Source organism: Lissotriton helveticus, chromosome 5_1 (genome assembly GCF_964261635.1).
Source record: "Lissotriton helveticus chromosome 5_1, aLisHel1.1, whole genome shotgun sequence".
NCBI lineage: Eukaryota > Metazoa > Chordata > Amphibia > Caudata > Salamandridae > Lissotriton > Lissotriton helveticus.
Window position 1 is genome coordinate 2,069,894,492 of NC_136065.1, and position 20,059 is coordinate 2,069,914,550.

The 20,059-nt window shown below is 49.2% G+C and overlaps 1 protein-coding gene across 1 annotated transcript; it reads left to right on the forward strand.

Annotated features, from left to right (window-relative positions):
* The first annotated feature begins 856 nt into the window (after positions 1 to 856).
* On the forward strand, positions 857 to 19,763 carry LOC144756306 (uncharacterized). Its single transcript, XM_078646003.1, has 3 exons — positions 857 to 1,003; positions 17,006 to 17,107; positions 19,088 to 19,763. Exons 1-3 carry the CDS (start codon positions 952 to 954, stop codon positions 19,288 to 19,290), a joined length of 357 nt encoding a protein of 118 aa, XP_078502129.1. The 5' UTR covers positions 857 to 951; the 3' UTR covers positions 19,291 to 19,763.
* The last annotated feature ends 296 nt before the right edge of the window (positions 19,764 to 20,059 follow it).

A 20,059-nucleotide genomic window follows, 5' to 3' on the forward strand; every position in this document is an offset into this window, starting at 1 on the left:
AGTTAAAAGTTGGATGGATGGATGAATAAGTGAGTGAAAGAATGAGTGAAAGGGTGCATGGATGGGTCGATGGATTAGTGGAAGGACGGATGACTGAGAGAAAGGGTAGACAGATGGATGGATGAGTGAAAAGGAGGATGGATGGAGTGAAAGGAAAGATGGAGGGAGTGAATGGGTGGAAGGATGAGTGAGCGAATGTATGGATGGATGAGTGGGTGGATGGGTGATTGAAAGAATGCATGAGTGGGTGGATGAGTGAAAGGGTGGACGGGTAAGTGGAATGATGGATGAATGGGTGGGTTTGGAGATGAATGTATATAGGTGCCCACCCCTATTCAATAGTCCGGGACTATTAGTCCCATTGCAAACCCACCCAATGCCCCATGTGCAGATGTTTTCGGTTGTAGCCCGTTCCACAGCTGTATAATACCCTGACTGTAGCGCGATAAAAAAAAAACCCGGCTTCGATACATAAGAGAAACGCTAATAACGAATACATAATAAACATTAAAAAAATAACTCCGGTTTAGCGAAAATGTAAAACATGAAAATCATAGCGATCGCGAGCGAATAAACCACGTTTAAACAGATATAGTAAAAAAAAAAGAAAACGATTACATTGATAACGGTTTAAATATGCACAAAAGTGGACATCAACAGATAATGTATAACAAAAATCGGCAACCGAGCGCAGCAGCACAAATAGCGAAACTGCTCCATGAAATAAACTGAGGAACAAACGTAGAACCCTTGACCGGTGAATTGTTAAACAGCACACTCCGTCACAGAATCAATCTCAGGCAGGCAAGGAGGGGGGGGGGGTCCCATCGGGGCGGGCTGGCTCCAGCTGAGGGTCGGTTTATAAGCAGGTCCTGCCCCACCCCGCTTCATTGTTACCCGTCCTTCTTCTGCCTCCGCTTGTATTCGGTCCTCGTTCCAGCTCCTAGAAGCATGAAGGCTTTCGTCAGCGCCGCGTTCCTCCTGCTCTGCAGCCTGACCCTGGGTAAGGACGAGGCTGAATAAAGCGCCTCTGTAGATGTATCTCTTGTTGTAGGCGGTGTATGCGTAAAGAAAGATGCGCCCTCGACGCCGATGTAGGTAAATTCCGAACTGGAAACATCTTCTTCTCTCTTTATTTTATTTTTATTTTTGAGGAGTCGTGGGAATCGCCGCACTCTATATTTTTATTTTTTCCAGAGTATCTACAGTAATCTTTCCTTTTATATTACTGCCCGTTACATGCGGATTTCTTGCACCGGACACCATGGGCATTTTAAGAAGACTAAATAGCGGGTTGCATTTTTTTTGTGTGATGTATGCCATCTTCTTTGCCTTCTAATCCGCTCTAGAATCTGCTTGAAGACGTCATGGGTTGGACATTCATGCTTCGGGTACCCAAAACAGCCGTCAGCGGGATAGCCTTTCCAGTCTGGGTCTTTCATTTAAAAATATTATGTTTGTGTATAGCGCTGGCGACCCACACCTCATCTCGCAGCTCTGTAAATAATGACTCTGCGGCGAGGCGAGGGCTTACTATGAGCCCGAAGGGTGTGATCGCATCTGAGATGCTTTCACTGAAGGGTGTGACGTACGTTTTTTTTTTTAACTCCATTGATATAGCGCTTCATTGTGACCCGCATTTAGGCGCTTGAGCAATCGATGTTGTTGGTGAAGGAGGGGTATTTGGGCAGAGGAGGCTTGCGGCCGCGCCTCGGCGCAGGTTGAGGTCAAGGAGAGCGCCATGTGCGATCTACGGCGGATTCCTTTGTCTGCGATGATGAAAGGATTGGGACAGCAGTGTCTCGAACTCCCTGGGGTACCCTAATAAAACTCGATCACCCCACCCCTGACCCGCCAGGCCCTCCCTGCACAGCGCCTCCCGCCAGATGAATGTGATTTCTGCAGCGAATGTGCCTGTCAGACAGGCCCCCTCCCGGCTCACCCGGTTTGGAAATGACAGGAGATTGCAGCTGTTTCCCGCTCTGTATTTTTGTTTATCTTGGGACCGCTACCGTTACCTCCTGGGAAGAACCTTTCCAAAGTGATCTGCATTAAACGCGCGTTGGCTGGAATTATGTTTAATTTCTATTACCTTTCATAAATAGACTGTGTGTAAACATTTGGCGACGCCAGTATAACTGATTCCGCGGCGGATTCGAGGTTTACTATTCAATGTTGCCTTTGCTGCACTGATCTGATGTGTGGAATTTAACAAATTACCTTTCTAGCTCAGAGCAAAAAAATGCTCCCAGAAAGTGCTACACTGCATTATCGACAATTCGGTTCTGTGGTGCCCCCTGGCGACCAGGCAGTGGTAAAGCCCGGCAGAAGTCGGAGGGAGGGGCCATCCTTAAAACGACCAACCCCACATTCCATAGGGAACTGTGAAATAACTTCCATATTAGACGGCGGTCTGTGAGCCTCTCTCGGCAGGGAGAGGTGCCGAGGGGGCAGTGTAGGTGAAGTCTGAAGTAGGCACAACTCCGGGACCGGTGTAGACGAGGGCCCAGGGAGTATCCACTCCAAGAGGTTGTGCACCTGCCTTGGGGGGGGCTCCCTCTATGAGGATATTGCTTAAGAGTAGGGTCCCTGCTGTGTGACTGACATTGGAGATGGCCCATCTGCAAACCCTGATTTTCATCCCCCCCCTCCCCGAAAACGGACAGACAAGATTTTCGGGGGGGGGGGGGGGATAGACCTATAAATTGGACTGTTTGTGGTCGGGCCTGGATCAAGGTAGTAATAGGACTACACTAACAATATTTCGGGTGTATGTTTGCCAGGGTCGCAACTAGACCAAAACCTTGGTGTGTGTGGGGGGGGGGGGGGGGGGGGTTCTAACACTCCCAGCCAGGACTGGCTCAAGCACTGGTTGCAAACGGCGCACCTGTTTTTGGGGCGCCTCCTTCTCTGTGAATTCCCTCACCACCACTTGCCAACAATAGGCCTCATCTCTCTATAGGACCTTTCTGACACACATTTCATTTTTTCATAGTGCTAATCGTAGTTTACGTGCACTCAGTGGTGTGATATGCAGGGTACACATTCTTTGTACCCGCTGCGCTGTGTGGGTGGCAGGAGCGCCATGTGAGTGAGCGGTGCGACAGTGTGGGAGTAGAATAAGAGGAGTGACTGCAGGGGGAATTGCCCCTCCAGAATGAGTAAATGGCTTATTGGCCTGGTGATATTTATTTATTTATTTATTTATTTATGGAGCTTATAGAGCGCGCAGCTACCTCCGAAGGAGGTGTCCCGGCGCTAAGATTACATAACTGTCCCCAAGAGGAGTAACCAAGATCATATCTCACAGAGAAAATGGGAAACGGTGAGGAGTTGACAGTCCAAGTCCTACCGCCTAGTGAACAGCCAGGTCTTGAGTTTGCGGCGAAAGGCTGGCTCAGATTCACAGAACCTGAGGTCAAGGGGGAGGCTATTCCAAAGTTTGGCGGCAGTGACGGTGAAAGATCTGCCGCCAGTCCGAGAAAGCCTGAATCTAGGAACCAACAGAAGACGAAGGTTATTGGATCTGAGATGTCTGGCTGAAACAGAGATCTTGAGACGCTTTTTCAGATAAAGTGGGCCAGTACCATGGATAGCCCGAAATGTCAGGATCAGAATTTTAAAGTCAATGCGTCGTGAAATGGGAAGCCAATGAAGTTCTTCTCGGTAGGCTCTGACTGAAGTACGGGCAGGGATGTTACCGATGAGCCGGGCTGCCGCATTTTGGACTATTTGCAGGCGATCAATAAGATAGTGCGGGGCACCTGCATATAGACTATTAGCATAGTCTAGATGGGTGATGATAAGGGCCTGGACTACAGTTTTGCGTGAGGATAGAGGGAGGAAGGGGAAGATTTTTCTGATCATGCGAAGTTTAGAGAAACAAGCCCCTACCACTTTGTTAACTTGGGCATTTCCGGACAAAGAGTTGTCAAAAATGAAGCCCAGGTTACGAGCTGCCTTCACGGGAGAGGGTGGGGGATTCAGAATGGTAGGCCACCAAAGGGTTGCAGGGGGGGGGGATTTTTTACTGAAAAAGAGGACCTCGGTTTTGTCGGTGTTAAGGGCAAGGTGGTTGGCTGACATCCAGGAGCATATGTTACCAAGGCAGTTTCTAAAGTTGGAAAAGAGGGAGTCAGAATGGTCTCGAAAGGAAAAGATAAGCTGAGTATCATCAGCGTAGGAGACCACCCTGACGCCCCAGGATTCAACTACCTTGGCCAGAGGAGCCACATAAGCATTAAACAGTATTTTATAATATAATAGTACTAATTTGCATTAGTGCTGCAGTTTAGTTGCGTCCTCAACAGTGCTATGTCTAAGATGTATCGCGACACTGTCTGTAATCTGTGAACAGTGCTCTAGCTTTAGAGATGCGTTGTGGCGCTGTATGTGCGCTGTGCATAGTGTTGTCTGTGAGGGGCCCTGAAATGGTCCCAGGATGCTTGTTTCTGGTCCAGCGAGGACCTGGCTTGGCAGTTCGGAGCTAAACTGTTTCCACAAGGAACAGGGTCAAGGCTGATTTGCATATGGCTGGGTCCAAACTGGAGTGGTGTGGTGAGCAAAAGAATGATCCTTGTGACTGGGGATGAATGTTTGCTTGTCCAGCATTCCATCCATCAATTGTTTTTTTTTGCATGTGTCTGTAAAAGGTGCATCAGGACGCTCTGAGTTCTTATAGACCTAGTACACTTCAGACCAATCACACGGCTGTCCCTGCTCTGCACACTTGGCTGGAATCCGGGGGGTCTCTAAAATGGTGTTTAAATCATTCAGGGATTGTAAGCGCACTACTCTCCTGTGAGGGTCTCGGGGGGGGGGGGGGGGGGGGGGGGGCTTGCGGATCTGATTAGCCGAAGAGCCAGGTCTTGAGGGTGTTCAGGGAGGGGGGAACACCTGATGACTGACGGTAGCTCGTTCCATGTTTTGGCTACAATATGGGAGAAGGACCTGCTCTGTGGATGAATTGGGTTTCCGCCAGCGCGAGGTTCGCGGATCAGAGGTTTCTTTTGGGTATGTGGAAGTTGATTCTGTCAGTGAGGTATTTTGGGCCGTAATTGTGAAGACATGTGTAGGCATGGGTGAGGACTTTTAAGGTGACCCTTTTATCCATGGTGAACCAGTGCAGTCTATGTGGGTGTTGGCTGGTGTTCATGCCTGGGGTGGTCTAGGACCAGTATGGTGGCGGTGTTCTGGATTGTCTGTAGTCTGTGGTGGGGCTTAGTTGATGCCAGCGTAGAGGGTGTTTCCAGCGTAGAGGGTGTTTCCAAAGTCCCGTCTGCTGGTGATGAGTGCGTGAGTGACTGCCTTTCTTGACTCAGAGGGGATCCATTGCAGAGGATGCGGAGTGTTGAAACAGCTGGAGGTGACTGCATTGACCTGTCGGTTCATGGTGAGTGATGCGTCGAGTACAATGCTGAGGTTTTTGGTGTGGTCTGTTGGGTCGGTAGGCTTCAGAGGGCGGTTGGCCACCAGGTGTTCCACATCGAGGGGGTGGTTCACAGAATGAGGACTTCTGTATATAATTATGGACATGGCTGCATTTTGTAATTTGGAGGCTAAATAAACATTAGTGAGGCCTATGCGCTTTGCAGAGAGGCCAAGGATTGGATGACCACATGCAATCTGAGGCACTTTATGAACCACTGACTAGCACTGTGAAAAATTCAGCCTCCACTCCAGTGCTCTTCGTCATATCCCGTCCAACAATGAATTTCACATCGCAAGAGTGATATGCTACATAAAAATAAACGTCCTGAAGGAAATTCACACTTTAGAGAATGCAAGATTAAGTAAAAGTGAAACTGTGTAGTAAATCCCTGACATGGTTTACTTTAATAGCAAAAGTTATAACGTGTTTAAATCGATCAAAGTTAAGGCCCTGAAATTTGGACCCGATAGGGACCCGTTGCAATGCTGGTCTTTAATGGATCCAGCCCACTTAAAGCCCTTTCGTGTGATAAACTGTGTAGCTCCTAGCAGTGAGGCACCTGCCCTTATAATGTGTAACCCTTAGTGGTGATATGCCCTTATGATAAAATGCACATCCTGGCAGCGAGATGCCTGCCCTTATAATTAAATATGTAACCCCCTGCAATGTTTCGTGCATATTTAGCTTTTGACACTACTACGTCCTTTGATTCAGTTTTTAGGTCTCGCTTTTGCGTCTAGCGAGACAACTTATGTTGTTACTTTTCGGGGAATGAGGACAGCAAAGTGCCACGCGCATTTGCAGGCCGAGATTCGACCTCGTGAGCGCGCACGTCGTCACTCACGCATGCGCACAAAGAAAGCCATACACACACTGCATATACACACACGCACCCCCCCTTAAACATACACACGCGCACACAGACAGACGCACGCACAAACACACTCAAACAGACACACACACACGTGTACACCCCACCCCCACTCACCCCTCCTCTCACTCAACACACTTACCTGTTCTGGCGGTGCTCGGCGGCGGATCAGCATCTCGGGCGGCGGTAGCGCTTTGCGGGGCTCTCACCACATGAGAGCCCCGCCTTCCCCATGCGCCCGCCCGCTCTTCAGCCGGTCCCCCATCTCGGGACCGGGACTCAATGCGGAGCCTTCGTGGCTCCTCGGGCAGCTCTCTCTGTCTCTCGCCGCGATGGGGCGGGACTTCCGGTTGGGGCCGCGCTGTGATTGGGCGGCTTCCGGGTCGTCGCGGGCTGCCCGCCTCCCAGGTCTTCCCCCTCCCCGATGTGTCTCGTTTAACCCCCTATTTCCAGCTTGCTTCCAATAGCTATCGCTGCCCCTGACTTTCCACTCTCCCTCACCCACCCAATATCACTCACCCCTCCCCATCCCTCAGCCCAGATTCCCCCTCCCTCTATGGCTTACTTTCTTCAGTATCCTTCCTGTTTCCAGAATTTCTCACCCTCCACTTTCATTCACCCCTCCCGTGTCCGTCGCTCCTTCCCCCCCCCCCCCCCTACCCGACCCCACCCTCACTCTTCCGGTAGCCCCTGGGGCATTGGGTGGCCTCTGGATGTCCCAGGAGGTTACTGAATTTGCAAGGATGCAACCAGAGTCTTCCCTCCATATGCGCACCCACTACCAGATTGTGTGTGTGTGTGACGGGTTGTGGGGGGGCTTGGGGTTCACCTGCTAAAGTGGCGTTCACAAAGGCTTGTTTTTGCTCCCATTCCTTGAGTTTCAGCAGATTATACCCAATATCTGGAGTGCCATGTTCTGAGACACCTGCTCGTCGCCTCACGCATGTTTTTGAAGGTGGCGCTGTAACCTTAAGGATGGTTTGAGTGTCTTTTCTGAAAACATGACTGTCAATGCTGGCTAAATGAAAACATGTAAAAGTGTCAAAGTGCACGTTTAACCCCCCACAAGAGCGAGGTGCGCGCAACGAGTGAATTGGTATTCACATTTATTTAATGTTTTCAAGAGTGTAGAATGTTGGCCATATGGTGGATGTACTGATGTTTTAAAATAAATCTCATGTTTTCCCGTTGGCCCTACTTCCCGCTGCTCTCTGTGTGAAAGAAAGATTAGGCATCCACGGGTAGGGTAGCTTGGTGGGATTAACTACCTGCCGCAGAGAATCCTCTAGACTCGAGTGTCAATACAGTGGGGCAATGGACTGTCTGTACGTGTTTGTTTGAATAGTTAGTGTTTATTCGTCAAGTCAATTGTCTTATTTTCATGACTAGGGCAGGATACAGTATGAGACAGTTCTAACACAGATCGCTGCTGCAGGGCGATGAACCCACTGATCTACAAGTCACTGACTAAATACATTTTATAGTTTCCAACATCTGAGACCTCAGATAAGAGAGTTTTAAAGTGACGCATTAATCCCCCACTGTGTGAAGCGGAACAAAGCATTTCTAGTGGGAGAAAGTACAACAAATTATATTGCTTACAAATAGTTAACAGCAGATTAGACAACTACATTAAAACACTGTTACGACAAGTGAAATGTCAAAGTTTTAAAGAGACAAGCAGTTAAAAACCGAGTTAACAGTGGAAGCAATGCAGGTAATAAACAAACATTTGCAATGCAATAGGTCGTGCATTTATGCGAGTTTTATCTATTGACATTGCAAATGACAATGCCTTTTATTTTTGTTTTCGTTACGCGAGTTTGAGCTATTAACATTGCAAACGACAATGCCTTTTATTTTTTTTTTCGTTTTTAAAAGATAAATAAAAGGCAGTGTCATTTACAATGTCAATAGCTTAAACTCGGGTAAATGCGAGACCTATTTGTAGTGTCGTCCTGCCTGACTTCCTGTGTGAGACAGGACAGGCAGCAGGAAGAGGAAGTGAGGACACAGGAAAGGTTTAGTCTGTAAGCCAGTGTGAGGCTGGCAGGGAATAAAGTAAGACGTACAATCCTTACCTCAGTGTCGGTGTATATTTGCAATGGGCGCCAGCGCTGCGACAATGGCGACGAGGGTGGGATGCTTGTAAAGCCCACACGCAGCATTGCCCAGCCACCCGACGTGGCCAACCACCGAACCCTGCAGCGGAGAAAACCGCCGAAGCCAAGAACACCTGCTTGCTGCCGGCGAGAGACGCTCGCTGCTACTGCCCGGGGAAGAGGCGCGAAAGGACCAGAGCGCGGGTGCGCGAACGACACCCCAAGCACCCGACTGCTACACCAGGAGGTACGATTCAGAAAAGGGGGTGGTGATGAGGTAGGAGGTAGGCGCGTATGCCAGAGCGCGGCCCCCACGTGTCCAGAAGAAGCAGCCGAGTGTGCAGTGCCGGAAGACAGCGCCCGACCCCAGACGCAGGCAAGGAGAGAAGAGCCAGCACAGAATGCAGCGCGAGGAGCGAGGGTGAGTCTAAACCCTGCCGCTTCCCTCACGCGCTGTCTGCAAGTCTCAGAGACAGAGACACGAGGCCTACTGTCCCGCGCGGCGGCCATTTTGAAGTCAGGCGCCCGCCCTTAAATAAACCTGCGCTCTCTCCATGGCGGCCATCTTAAAGTCAGGCGCCACTCGTTAAATAAGGACATTGCCAATATAAAAAGTCAACCAAGATACATGAAGGCTCAAGGAGCTGAATGGTGACAAATAAACACTGCATGCTGCTAATACTCCGCAAATAAGCACCAGACAACGCTCTCTACAGCTTTTCAGAGCCAGCTAAGTGCAGATGTCCAATCCGGGCCCTGATAGCTCCTCAGGCACTGCCACCACAGCGTCAAGTGCATCAAGCACAGCGAGTTCAGGAAGCCCAGCTCCTAGTACAGGAAGCCCAGCTCCCAGCACAAGAGGCCCTGCTCCTCCAGCCACTGTACCTGCAATGGCGAACAACCCAGTGGGAGCCTCCTTCATGCGCCAACCTCAGCCTTTACCACTGACGCCAGGCAACAGCATGGGCCCATCGTGGAAAACATGGAGTGAAGATTTCGAGGACTACATGGTCGGATCCCTAGTACAAGATAACAAGCAAAAACTTGTGGCTTTGAGAAATCTGATCGGTCCAGACATTGCACAAATCATCAAAGAACTGCCTAACGCTGCAACAGCCACCTATGATGAAACCAAAGCTGCACTTGACAGACGCTTTCTCCACAAACGCAATGTAGATTATGAGCGCCATACGTTCAACCTTGCCACGCAGGAGAAAGATGAATGTATGAGTGACTTCATCATGCGCATACGTAGACTCGCACGATACTGCGACTTTGACAACTTCAAAACGGAAGACGCCCTGAGGCTCCGCATCATCGACGGCTGCTCATCTGAAACCTTGCGCCGGAGACTTCTGAAAAAACCATACACACTAGACGAAATTGAGGAACTGACAAGAATTAATGACCAGGCGGAGGACTACGCGAAGCGGATGGGGACACAGAAATCATCGGATCACAAAGACCATGCTTTGCTCATTCAGGCACACAGGTCCTCCAAGACTACCAAGCCCACTTCCAAATCCCACAGGTCTCAGCCATCACGTCGAAGCTCGCGACACACGAGGTCCGCAAAAGCCTCGCCTACCTGTTATAGATGCGGGCAGGACTACCCACACTCAGGACAGTGCCCAGCCATCGGGCAACGATGCCACCGCTGTGGAAGAGACAATCACTTTGAGATTGCATGCCAAGCCACCAAGTCACAGATCATCAACCAAAGGGCATGAGTCACGCCACCACGCCCGAGCCATAAAAGACAAGGGACGCAGGTCCTCCAGCTCGTCCAACTCCAGCGTCCAGTCAGCATACTCGCATCAGTCAAGAGGTCGTTCCGGAAGTAGCCATCGCTCAAGGCGTCATGTGACGGACTCCTATCGGTCACGCAGAGACACATCCAGTGAGTCACCATCGCGCACCCCCACATCACAAGACAGTGATGAATACATATGCATGGTAACAACCCCGGATCGTGATGAGTACATATGCATGGTTGCTGACCCGGATCGACTGAAGCGATATCCAAAACTCGACATCCTGATAGGCGACCAGCCAGCTAAATTTGTTTTGGACTCTGGAGCATCCTTAAACTATATCTGTGCTTTAGAACATCAAAACATGAAACACAAGCCCAAACTGGAACCGGCTGCTGTTCGTGTGTTCACGTGGATGTCACGCAAGCCACTGCCTTGTTTAGGCCGCTTCCGCACCACTCTCCCGTTCAAGGACCGGACAATTGATGCCTACATCCATGTAGTGGAGGGACCAGATCTGGCAGACTGTCTCCTCAGTCTCCCCACAGCAGAAAGACTCAAACTCGTAGAACTCCTCTACATGACGGAGGACACTCCCGACATCGTTGCGAAGTTTCCCAACTTATTCAAAGGACTCGGGAAGCTCAACCACTTCAAAGTAAAGCTTCACATCAACGAAAATGTGACACCGGTTGCCCAACACCACAGGAAGGTGCCATTCCATCTACAAAAGGCCGTTGATGACGAGCTCCAAGACCTCCTTCGAACAGACATCATAGAACGCACGACGGGTCCCACCCCGTGGGTATCGCCAGTCGTAGTAGTCCCAAAACGAGGAGAAGACAACAAGGTCAGGCTGTGCGTTGTCATGCGCGCGCCCAACACTGCCATCGAGCGGGAACGCCATCCTGGGCCGCATATCAGTGACATGATCACCAAGTTAAATGGCGCCACAGTATTCTCCAAGCTCGACCTTAATAAAGGTTATCACCAGCTGGAGCTCCACGACAAGTCGAGATATATCACGACTTTTACCACGCACCAAGGCCTATTCCGCTACAAACGCCTGAACTTTGGCATATCCTCGGCCGCCGAGATCTTCCAGGAGGCCATCAGGCGAGTCATCCAAGGCATCCCAAATGCCTTCAACTATAGTGACGATCTGCTGGTATTTGGGAAGGACCGAACAGAACACGACACAGCCCTGGACAGGGTCTGTCATGCACTGATGACGGCAAACCTAACACTTAATGCCAGCAAATGTGAATTTCATAAAGACACCTTAAAATTCTATGGACACATCTTCTCGAAGGAGGGCATGAGACCGGACCCTGAGAAGGTAGCAGCCCTGGCCGACACTCAGAAACCCCGAGATGTCACTGACCTACGTTCTTTCCTTGGCATGGCAAGCTATTGCGCGAGGTACATCCGCGACTACGCCACAATCAGCTACCCACTGCGAGAACTCACTCGCCAAGGTCAGCCATTCGAATGGATGGAAGCGTGTCAACATGCGTTCTCCGTCATCAAACATGCCGTGGGGTCAGCTATCAATTTGGCGTACTTCGACACGAAGAAGAAAACTGAAATCACAGTGGATGCCAGTCCAGTGGGCCTGGGTGCCATTCTGGCCCAATACCGCGAAGACTCAGACCAACGACACATCATCGCTTACGCAAGCCGCAGTCTGACGGATACAGAAAAAGCATACTCCCAGCCGGAGAAGGAAAGCCTAGCTGTGGTGTGGGTGTGCGAACACTTCCACCTTTTTGTTTATGGCAAACATTTTACGATCATTACAGATCATCAGGCGCTCATTACAATTTTTGGTAACCCCAATGCGAAAATGCCACCACGTATTGAGCGGTGGGGTTTGCGCCTCCAAGACTACGTCTTCTCCATCATCCACAAACCTGGGAAAGCTGAAAACCCAGCTGATTTCATGTCACGACACCCGCTGGCGGGTGCCCGTTCTGCACTTTCTGTGGCTGACGAATATCTTCACTTTGTTGTCGACGCTGCGTGTCCTCCCACTGTTCCTGTCGAAGCCATCCAGGAGGCGTCCGCACTTGACCCCCTCGTCCAAACAGTGATGACCCGCATTCGCTCCAACTCATGGAGGGACGTGAAGCAGTCCTCCTCCGAGTCAGCTCAACTCCGACAAGACCTAGCCGCATTCCAACGAGTGCATGAAGAACTCTCCATCAGTGACAATGGTCTCCTTTTTAAGAGGGGGGAGAATTGTGATTCCTCTCAAACTACGCCAAGGGGTCATCAACCTGGCACATGAAGGACACAGAGGCATCAATGCAACCAAGAAAGCTCTGAGAGAACGAGTCTGGTTCCCCACCCTTGACTATATGGTCGAGACAACCCTGAAGGACTGCGTCACATGCCAAGTAGTCAGCAAGGAAGAACCACCGGCACCGTTACAAATGTCAGAACTGCCGGATGGAGTATGGCAACAGATTGCGGTCGACTTCTTCGGCCCACTACAATCAGGACAGTATATCATTGTTGCCATGGATGAATACTCCCGCTTCCCATTCGCACAACTGATATCATCAACTCGAGCAACGACAGTGATCCCAGTGCTTGACGAGATATTTGCAGCCTGGGGCATCCCACTGCGAGTAAAAACAGACAATGGACCTCCCTTCAACGGTCATGAATTCACAAACTTTGCAACTCACCTAAACTTCAAGCACCAGAAAATCACTCCGCTATGGCCACAGGCAAATGGCATGGTGGAGCGATTTATGGGGACACTAAAAAGAGCAATCCAGCAGGCAGAACTGACTCACCGAGACGTCCAGCAGACATTAAATGAAGTACTTAGAGCGTATCGGAATACGCCGCACAACACCACAGCTCAGTGCCCAGCAACTGTAATGCTAGGAAGGACACCCAGGACAAGACAGCCCATGCTAGATGAAAATCCGCAACAACGGAAAGTCACGGTTGATTACAACACCCTCGTGGACATTGATCACACCAAGAAGCACAGAATGAAGACATATGCTGATCAACGCAGACATGCCAAAGACTCCAACATACAAGAAGGAGACTGGGTGATAGTGCGGAGTGATCGGCGATCCAAAGCAGACAGTCGATACCTCGACATTCCCATGCAAGTCACCAAGAAGAAAGGAACCATGGTCACAGCCAAAGCTGACCACAAACAAGTGACAAGAAACATCTCACACTTCAGGAAATGCAACCGACGCGGCTGCCACGAGACCGTGCCAAATCTACCCTCAAGCGACTCTTCCAATCAGAGTGACAACAGTGACCCAAGCCATCATAGCCCCACGCGAATGGTGGAAACTACAAATCACCACAGTCCCCACAGTCCCCTGCCGAGACACAGAGAACGACCGCAACGTCTGATCAGGAAACCCCGACGTCTGGTCGAAGAGATATATAAGAAGTGAGACTCTGCAAAACAGGGGAGATGTAGTGTCGTCCTGCCTGACTTCCTGTGTGAGACAGGACAGGCAGCAGGAAGAGGAAGTGAGGACACAGGAAAGGTTTAGTCTGTAAGCCAGTGTGAGGCTGGCAGGGAATAAAGTAAGACGTACAATCCTTACCTCAGTGTCGGTGTATATTTGCAATTGGCGCCAGCGCTGCGACACTATTGCATTGCAAATGCTTGTTTTTATCGGTGCTGGTCGGTCCAATTGTTTAGTTCGTATGTATGCACTACTGCTGACGGCCGGTCCTGCTTCTAATTCTTACTTTTTTTTAATGTAAATTTTTTTGTGGGTCTTTCAGCCACAATCTTATTGGCACACTTTAAAAAAATATATATTTTAATTCCCATTATAATACGGGTAATCCACCATGTTGAACTGAAATAAAAAACGGCCCGCTGAGGAGTACTCCAAATTTCCATCACGTGTGAATAACGAACCAGCTTGACTGTGGAACAATCTTTGCTACAAATATACTCCTTAATCATGACGTGAAGCATGCATTAAATAGCTGCTTAAGTATTTTATATGTACATAAAGTTGTTTGATCTGCATTTGGGTCTGCCTCTTCGCTCCGAAGTTTTCTTACAGATATGCCGCTTTACAAAACCCCTAAATTAACTGTCTAAACTTTCAGCGCCATCTAGTAGCAATGTACGGCGATGCTCGGTGTTGAGCTGGCAGTCAGTGGTACTGCTGCTGTGAACGTGCGTCATGCTCTTCCAAACTCAATCTTTCAGACGCTCCACCCAACCCTTTACAGCGAGGAGATGAAGGACGCACTTGGAGCAGGGTTGGGATGGATTGGGATTAAAAATAGGCCCGGACATCTCAAACAGTGGCCCACATTTGCATATTGCCTTTCCGCAAAACACTGCTTTGGTAAAATTAGAGGTGAGAGGTGAAAAATAAGCACCGATTAGTTTACACTGGAGGAGTACCAAGCTGAACCTCCGACTGTTTGGATGTCTCGCAAGGACAATCTACGTCCTCACACCGGATTTACTTGTCTCTTTGGACGCGTCTTGCAAGTTTGACTAACTTGAGTGGCCCTACCTATTTGAAACATTGGACCACGATATGTGCATTGGTTGAAATGAAACTTCTCTGATCCTTGACCAGTTTAAACTTCTATGGAGAATACTCCACTCCTTCTCTGCACATAGGGACCTAGACGGGGCTGGCCACTCACATGTTCGCCCTAGTAATGGAACTACTAGCATCTTGGGCAAGGGGAGCCATTCTCTAGAGTCTGTGGTGAGTCTTGGGCTGGGCTGAGAAGATCATTGTACTCTGACTATCTTGCTAGGTCTTGCATCCAGAACTTTCCATTGACCGGTTAATGCAAGTTATACAGATATTTGATAAATGCAGCATTTTTTTAAATAATTGGTAAAAAATCGGTCCTAGCGCCTCATGGCATGGAGCCGTGCCGTGTCACTACAGGGTAACCTCTAATCTCAAAACTGATTTTGATATTCAGGTATTTACATTGCCCACTCCTGAGGCATTTCTTGGGGAGAACCTATGATGTATTGGAAAAATTCAGGAGAGATGCTGAGCTCTGGAAAGCATTACCATTCTGTTGGGATGGGTGAGACTGTTTTAAAGTGAACATCTTAAGTAAATTCCTGTATATTTCCTAGTATACACCATATATAATTCCAGATGCTTCTTCCAATGTGTAGATTGTGCATTACGATAACGCCTCAAACCTACAATCCTGGATGATTGCCTTGGCCAAACGTACCAAAGGGGATACAGGGGATGGATTGCCCTCCAAAATTTCCATTTGTGGTATTGTGCTGCCCAACTGGTAGTAGTTAATCACTGGGTGTCCACACATTTACATGAACCTTCAATGAGATGGTGATAGGGCACCTTGGGTCCAGTAGGCCATGACATAAGGAGATCGCACTGGCTAACGTGTATCAAAATGATACTCCAGGCGTGGGATAAGGTTCTCGGACAGATGGGATTTACTTTAATGGGCACCTACCCACTGTGGCACTTTTACCAGAGACACTGGGCTTATCCTGCTTTTAACAGTGGGACCTGATTAGGATTAGCACCCAGGGCAAAGTGTGGGTACCCCAGGGATCATTCCTCCGCCCCACGCTCTTCATCTACATGGCCCCCCTCGCCACCATCGTCAGACAGCAGGGGCTCAACATCGTATCCTACAACACCCAACTCATCCTCTCACGAAGAATCCCGAAGACACCAGATTCTTTTTCCAGGAAGAAATGCAGAACGTGCCAGCCTTGATGAAGGACAGCTGCCTTAAGCTCAACTCAGAGAAAACCAAGGTCCTCCTCCTCGGACCCTCCACCACTGCCTGAGACAACACCTGGTGGCCCCTGGCCCTCAGGAGCCTGCCCACCCACCCCTACATGACTCCTCCCTCTTTATGAACCGCCAGATCAACGCAGTCTCCTCCACCAGCTTCAATTGCCTTTGCATCCTCTGTGACCTTCAGATGGATTTCTCTAGCCCCACCCCGCCCGACTGCAAAAGGACTGTCACCCACAGACTCATAACCAGCAGATTGGACTACAGCAATGCCCTCTATGCCGGAATCAACAAAACTCTCCTACAGACTCCAAACCATCCCGAACGCTGCAGCCAGACTCGTCCTCGGGACACCATGACACGAGCACATGACAACACCTACGAGGCCTCCACTGGCTCCCCGTCAAAGAGTCGCCTTCAAAATCCTCACCCACGCCTACAAATCACTCCATCGGACCCAATTACCTCAACGAAAGACTATCCTTCTAAGTACTCAAGAGGAACCTGTGCTCCGCTGACTTCTCCCTGGCAGAGGTTCTCTGCATCGGCAGAAAGAACCAGCAGGAGAGCTTACTCTTACTTCACAGGGAAAACCTGGATTTTGCACCCTGTGAACACCAGACGCTCCCACACCATGCACACGTTCAGGAAGGACCTCAAGGCCTGGCTCTTCGACTGACCCGGAGCCGCAACACCCTTCCCCCTTCCCCCCCCCCGCACCTTGAAACAATCACGGGTGAGTAGCGCACTTTAAACCCCTGATTGACTTTACACATGTACAAGTTATGTGACCTAGTGTGTGGAATGTGATTTGTCCAGAATCACAAGATTTTGAGTGGCCCAGAGACTAATTTAGAACCCAATTCCAAAGGGCGGCAGCTCCGGCCCATTACGCCGCACTGTATTTGATCCTACAATCCTTATACAAACTGCTTAGTCTACTTGCTAGGGGTATGCGAAGGACTGGGTGACTTGGTGGAGAGTTTCTGTGAAGCAGATTTATTTGAAAGCTCAAATCGTCTTGTCCACCTGAAATGCTGTTCACTGCTTTGTGGCTTCTAATCTTTCCTTTCCTCCTTCAGGTGAGGGGCTGGAGTGCAAGCAGTGCGACTATCCATGTCTGATCACCACCACTGCCACCTGTGGCCTCCTCCAGTCGTGTGACACCCGCACAGCCACTAAAGGTAGGTGACGGAAGCCTACCACCCCTGGTGGCTGGAATTGCACCTTTTTTTTAAAGGTACGGTCAGTGGGTTGGACTTTAAGGGGTATGTTGCCACCAGAATGTCACTGTTTTTACATTCTGATGTCGCTAACCCATTGCCTTATTTACAAGGCTGCATTAAGCCACTTAATGCCACCTTGTAAATAATGCCCCTTTTCACACTTCACTTTGCATGTGGGGCTTCCACTGCAACACCCATTGCTTTGACACTGCCCCATATTTACAAGGCTGGCGTAAATGCAGGGCAACGCCAAAAATAAGACTAGGGAAAATCTGGTGAACTAGCGAAATGAGGAGAAATTATGGATTTCCTCTGTTTTTGCTGATTCTATGATAGAGCAACTCGCCATTGGTGACTGTTCACATGCAGGAAGTTATCCCTTCTTGCACAAACCATTTCCATGAACGCAGGCACCCTTGCGCTATGGTGCCTGTGTTGGTGCTGGGCAGCTAAATTTAGTGCCAGAGGAAATGCGGGGATGCGCCATATTGTGCATCCCTGCGTTTTAAGAATGCCCTAGCGCGGCGCTACCAATTGTAGCATAACACTGCGTTCTGTCATTCTGTTGTGAATACGCCTCTTGGTTTCTACCAGTTAAGTCACAGAGGTGTAAATGTGCGAACTCCCTTTACGGATTCTAGTACACGTGGCTGCGACTCTGGTCTCCCAGAGCATGTGCGGTCTTTGGTGGGTGGCATGCTTGTGGGGTGCTCAACCTGCTGATTGTCTGGTTGGCTCTGACAGCCGAGACATGACTTGCTTGTGGTTGTATGATGTGGCTCGATTAGATGCTGGTATCTTTCACACTCATTCAGCTCAGTCCCTCCAGAGTATTCCCCCCTACATTCCTGAGTAGTTGGAAGTGTTGGTCATTTTGCATGGATGTATGACGTTACAACGCATACTTTTACCTTTACAACGCGGTTTTTACCACGCATACCATTACAACGCATAACGCTTAGAGGTGCTGGATAGTGGTAAGTATAATTTTCTATTCCAACTCCAGTCCCCGTGGACACTAGGGAAGGTGTTGGATAGAAAATTAAACTTATTCCCTATCCCAGAGCGCCCCCCAGCGCAATGCGTTGTAATGGTATGCGTGGTAATGCCTGCGTTGTAATGGTAGTGCATTGTAAAAATTTCGTTGTAAACGTTACATACCATTTTGCATTTGACTTGCAAATTCTGTTTCAGGAGGGTAGACGGTCATGCCAGCCCACATCTTGGGAGCAAGAGGTACCCTTTAAAAAACAAATACATATATTAAAGGGTGTGTGGGCCGGTGGCATTTTAACACTAATCATCATGGTGATCCCTTTTCCTTAACTCCATTTCACTTTTGTTTTCACCCTTTTTCTCAACCCCTAAAATCTGCAAATGATTAAAATTACTAAAAAATGCAGCGACCCGAATTGGAGTGCAGAGAAGCCCTTGGCAATGGTTGACTGGACATTTCTAATGACTATTTCTATATTGGAGTGTTTAACAGGTACCAATGAGGTGCTGCTTGTGCCCAGATGGCATTTACAAGTATAAAATAAGAAAATAATGAAGTAATACTAGCACAATTTGCTGCATAACACTGAAATTTGGCTTTTCTTGCTGCATAATTTAATCCATATTGGCGCATAATTGGCCCCTCCCTACCACATAATTCCAGTGGCCCTGCAAAAAGTTGTGTTCATGCCAGCTTCTGGCAGGCAAAAACAGACCTCCTCCCCCACCAACATAACCATCTGATGGGGCTTTGGTCCAGTCTATTGCTTGGGTAGGAAGGGTGTGCTGGTAAGTGCCGCATGAGGTCACCATGAGCTTTAAAGTGGTGGAAACAAAGTGGGTGGTGTAAGAGGGCACACCTCCTGCCTTCTTAACTTGCCATTCCCTGTCACTGTGATCTGAACTCCTCCAGTCTGATTCTAACCCTTTCTCTTTCTTCAGGTGACATGAAGATGAAGGCCAAGGGATGCGTGGATGTCACCAAGTGTTTTACTCCAGAGACCAACACTGTTATGGGACTGGAATACACAGTCACCCATTCCTGCTGTGTCGGTGAACTGTGCAACTCTGGCACTGCTGTCAAACTCTCCATGCTGGCTGGACTCGCTGCCCTCCTGCCGCTGGTGTTGCTAAAGCTCCTCTGAAGGATTAAGATGACTTCTTGGCACTTTGAGATGAGACTAGTGCGGGGATGGTTTGGGAGGATAGCTACTCAGTCTGATGCCTTGAACGTGAACTACACTTATCTTGTTTGTGACCTGAAATGTTTCAACTGTTAACAGTCCAATCCCCCCCCCCCCCGATATCTGTAGTTATTCTAATGGACCTTTTCAGGAAGAAACCATCCTGACCTTTAAACTGTGCTCTCAGAACTAGGACCTCCTGGACGAAGGCGGCAGAGGGCGCAGTGCCCACCCTGCTCCGGTCACACATTGAATCAGAGCAGGGTCAGCTGTCCATTGAAGCTGCAATCTGTACCCATCTCTGCTGTCCAGTGATCTCTGCTACCCTTCCTTCCCTAATGTTTGCTGCATATGTGGTGCTTAACATGCAATCTGAAACAACTACTTGCTTTTCCCAAAATCTTTTTTTATAATAAAGAATTTATATCCCTTTTTTTAATGGGCACCATTATTTACTGAGACCAGTCGATGAGGTTTGCCTCTGGTGCTTACTTGGTTCTGTAACTCTGAATTTACTGTCCCCTTAAAAGTATTGCACCCCTGTTGGAGTTTAGGTATGCAATACTAGAGTACTTCTCTTGTTAAAGCACTGATGTGCACGAGGACTGGTGTTATCAGCAGTGTTGGTGCTAGGCTAAAAATTGCTTTCGGCTTGGAGGTTGATGTTTGGAGGCTAGGTGTCGGCGGGGGGGTTGGGTGTGGTGGCTGGGTGTGTGGGGAGGGGCGGCTG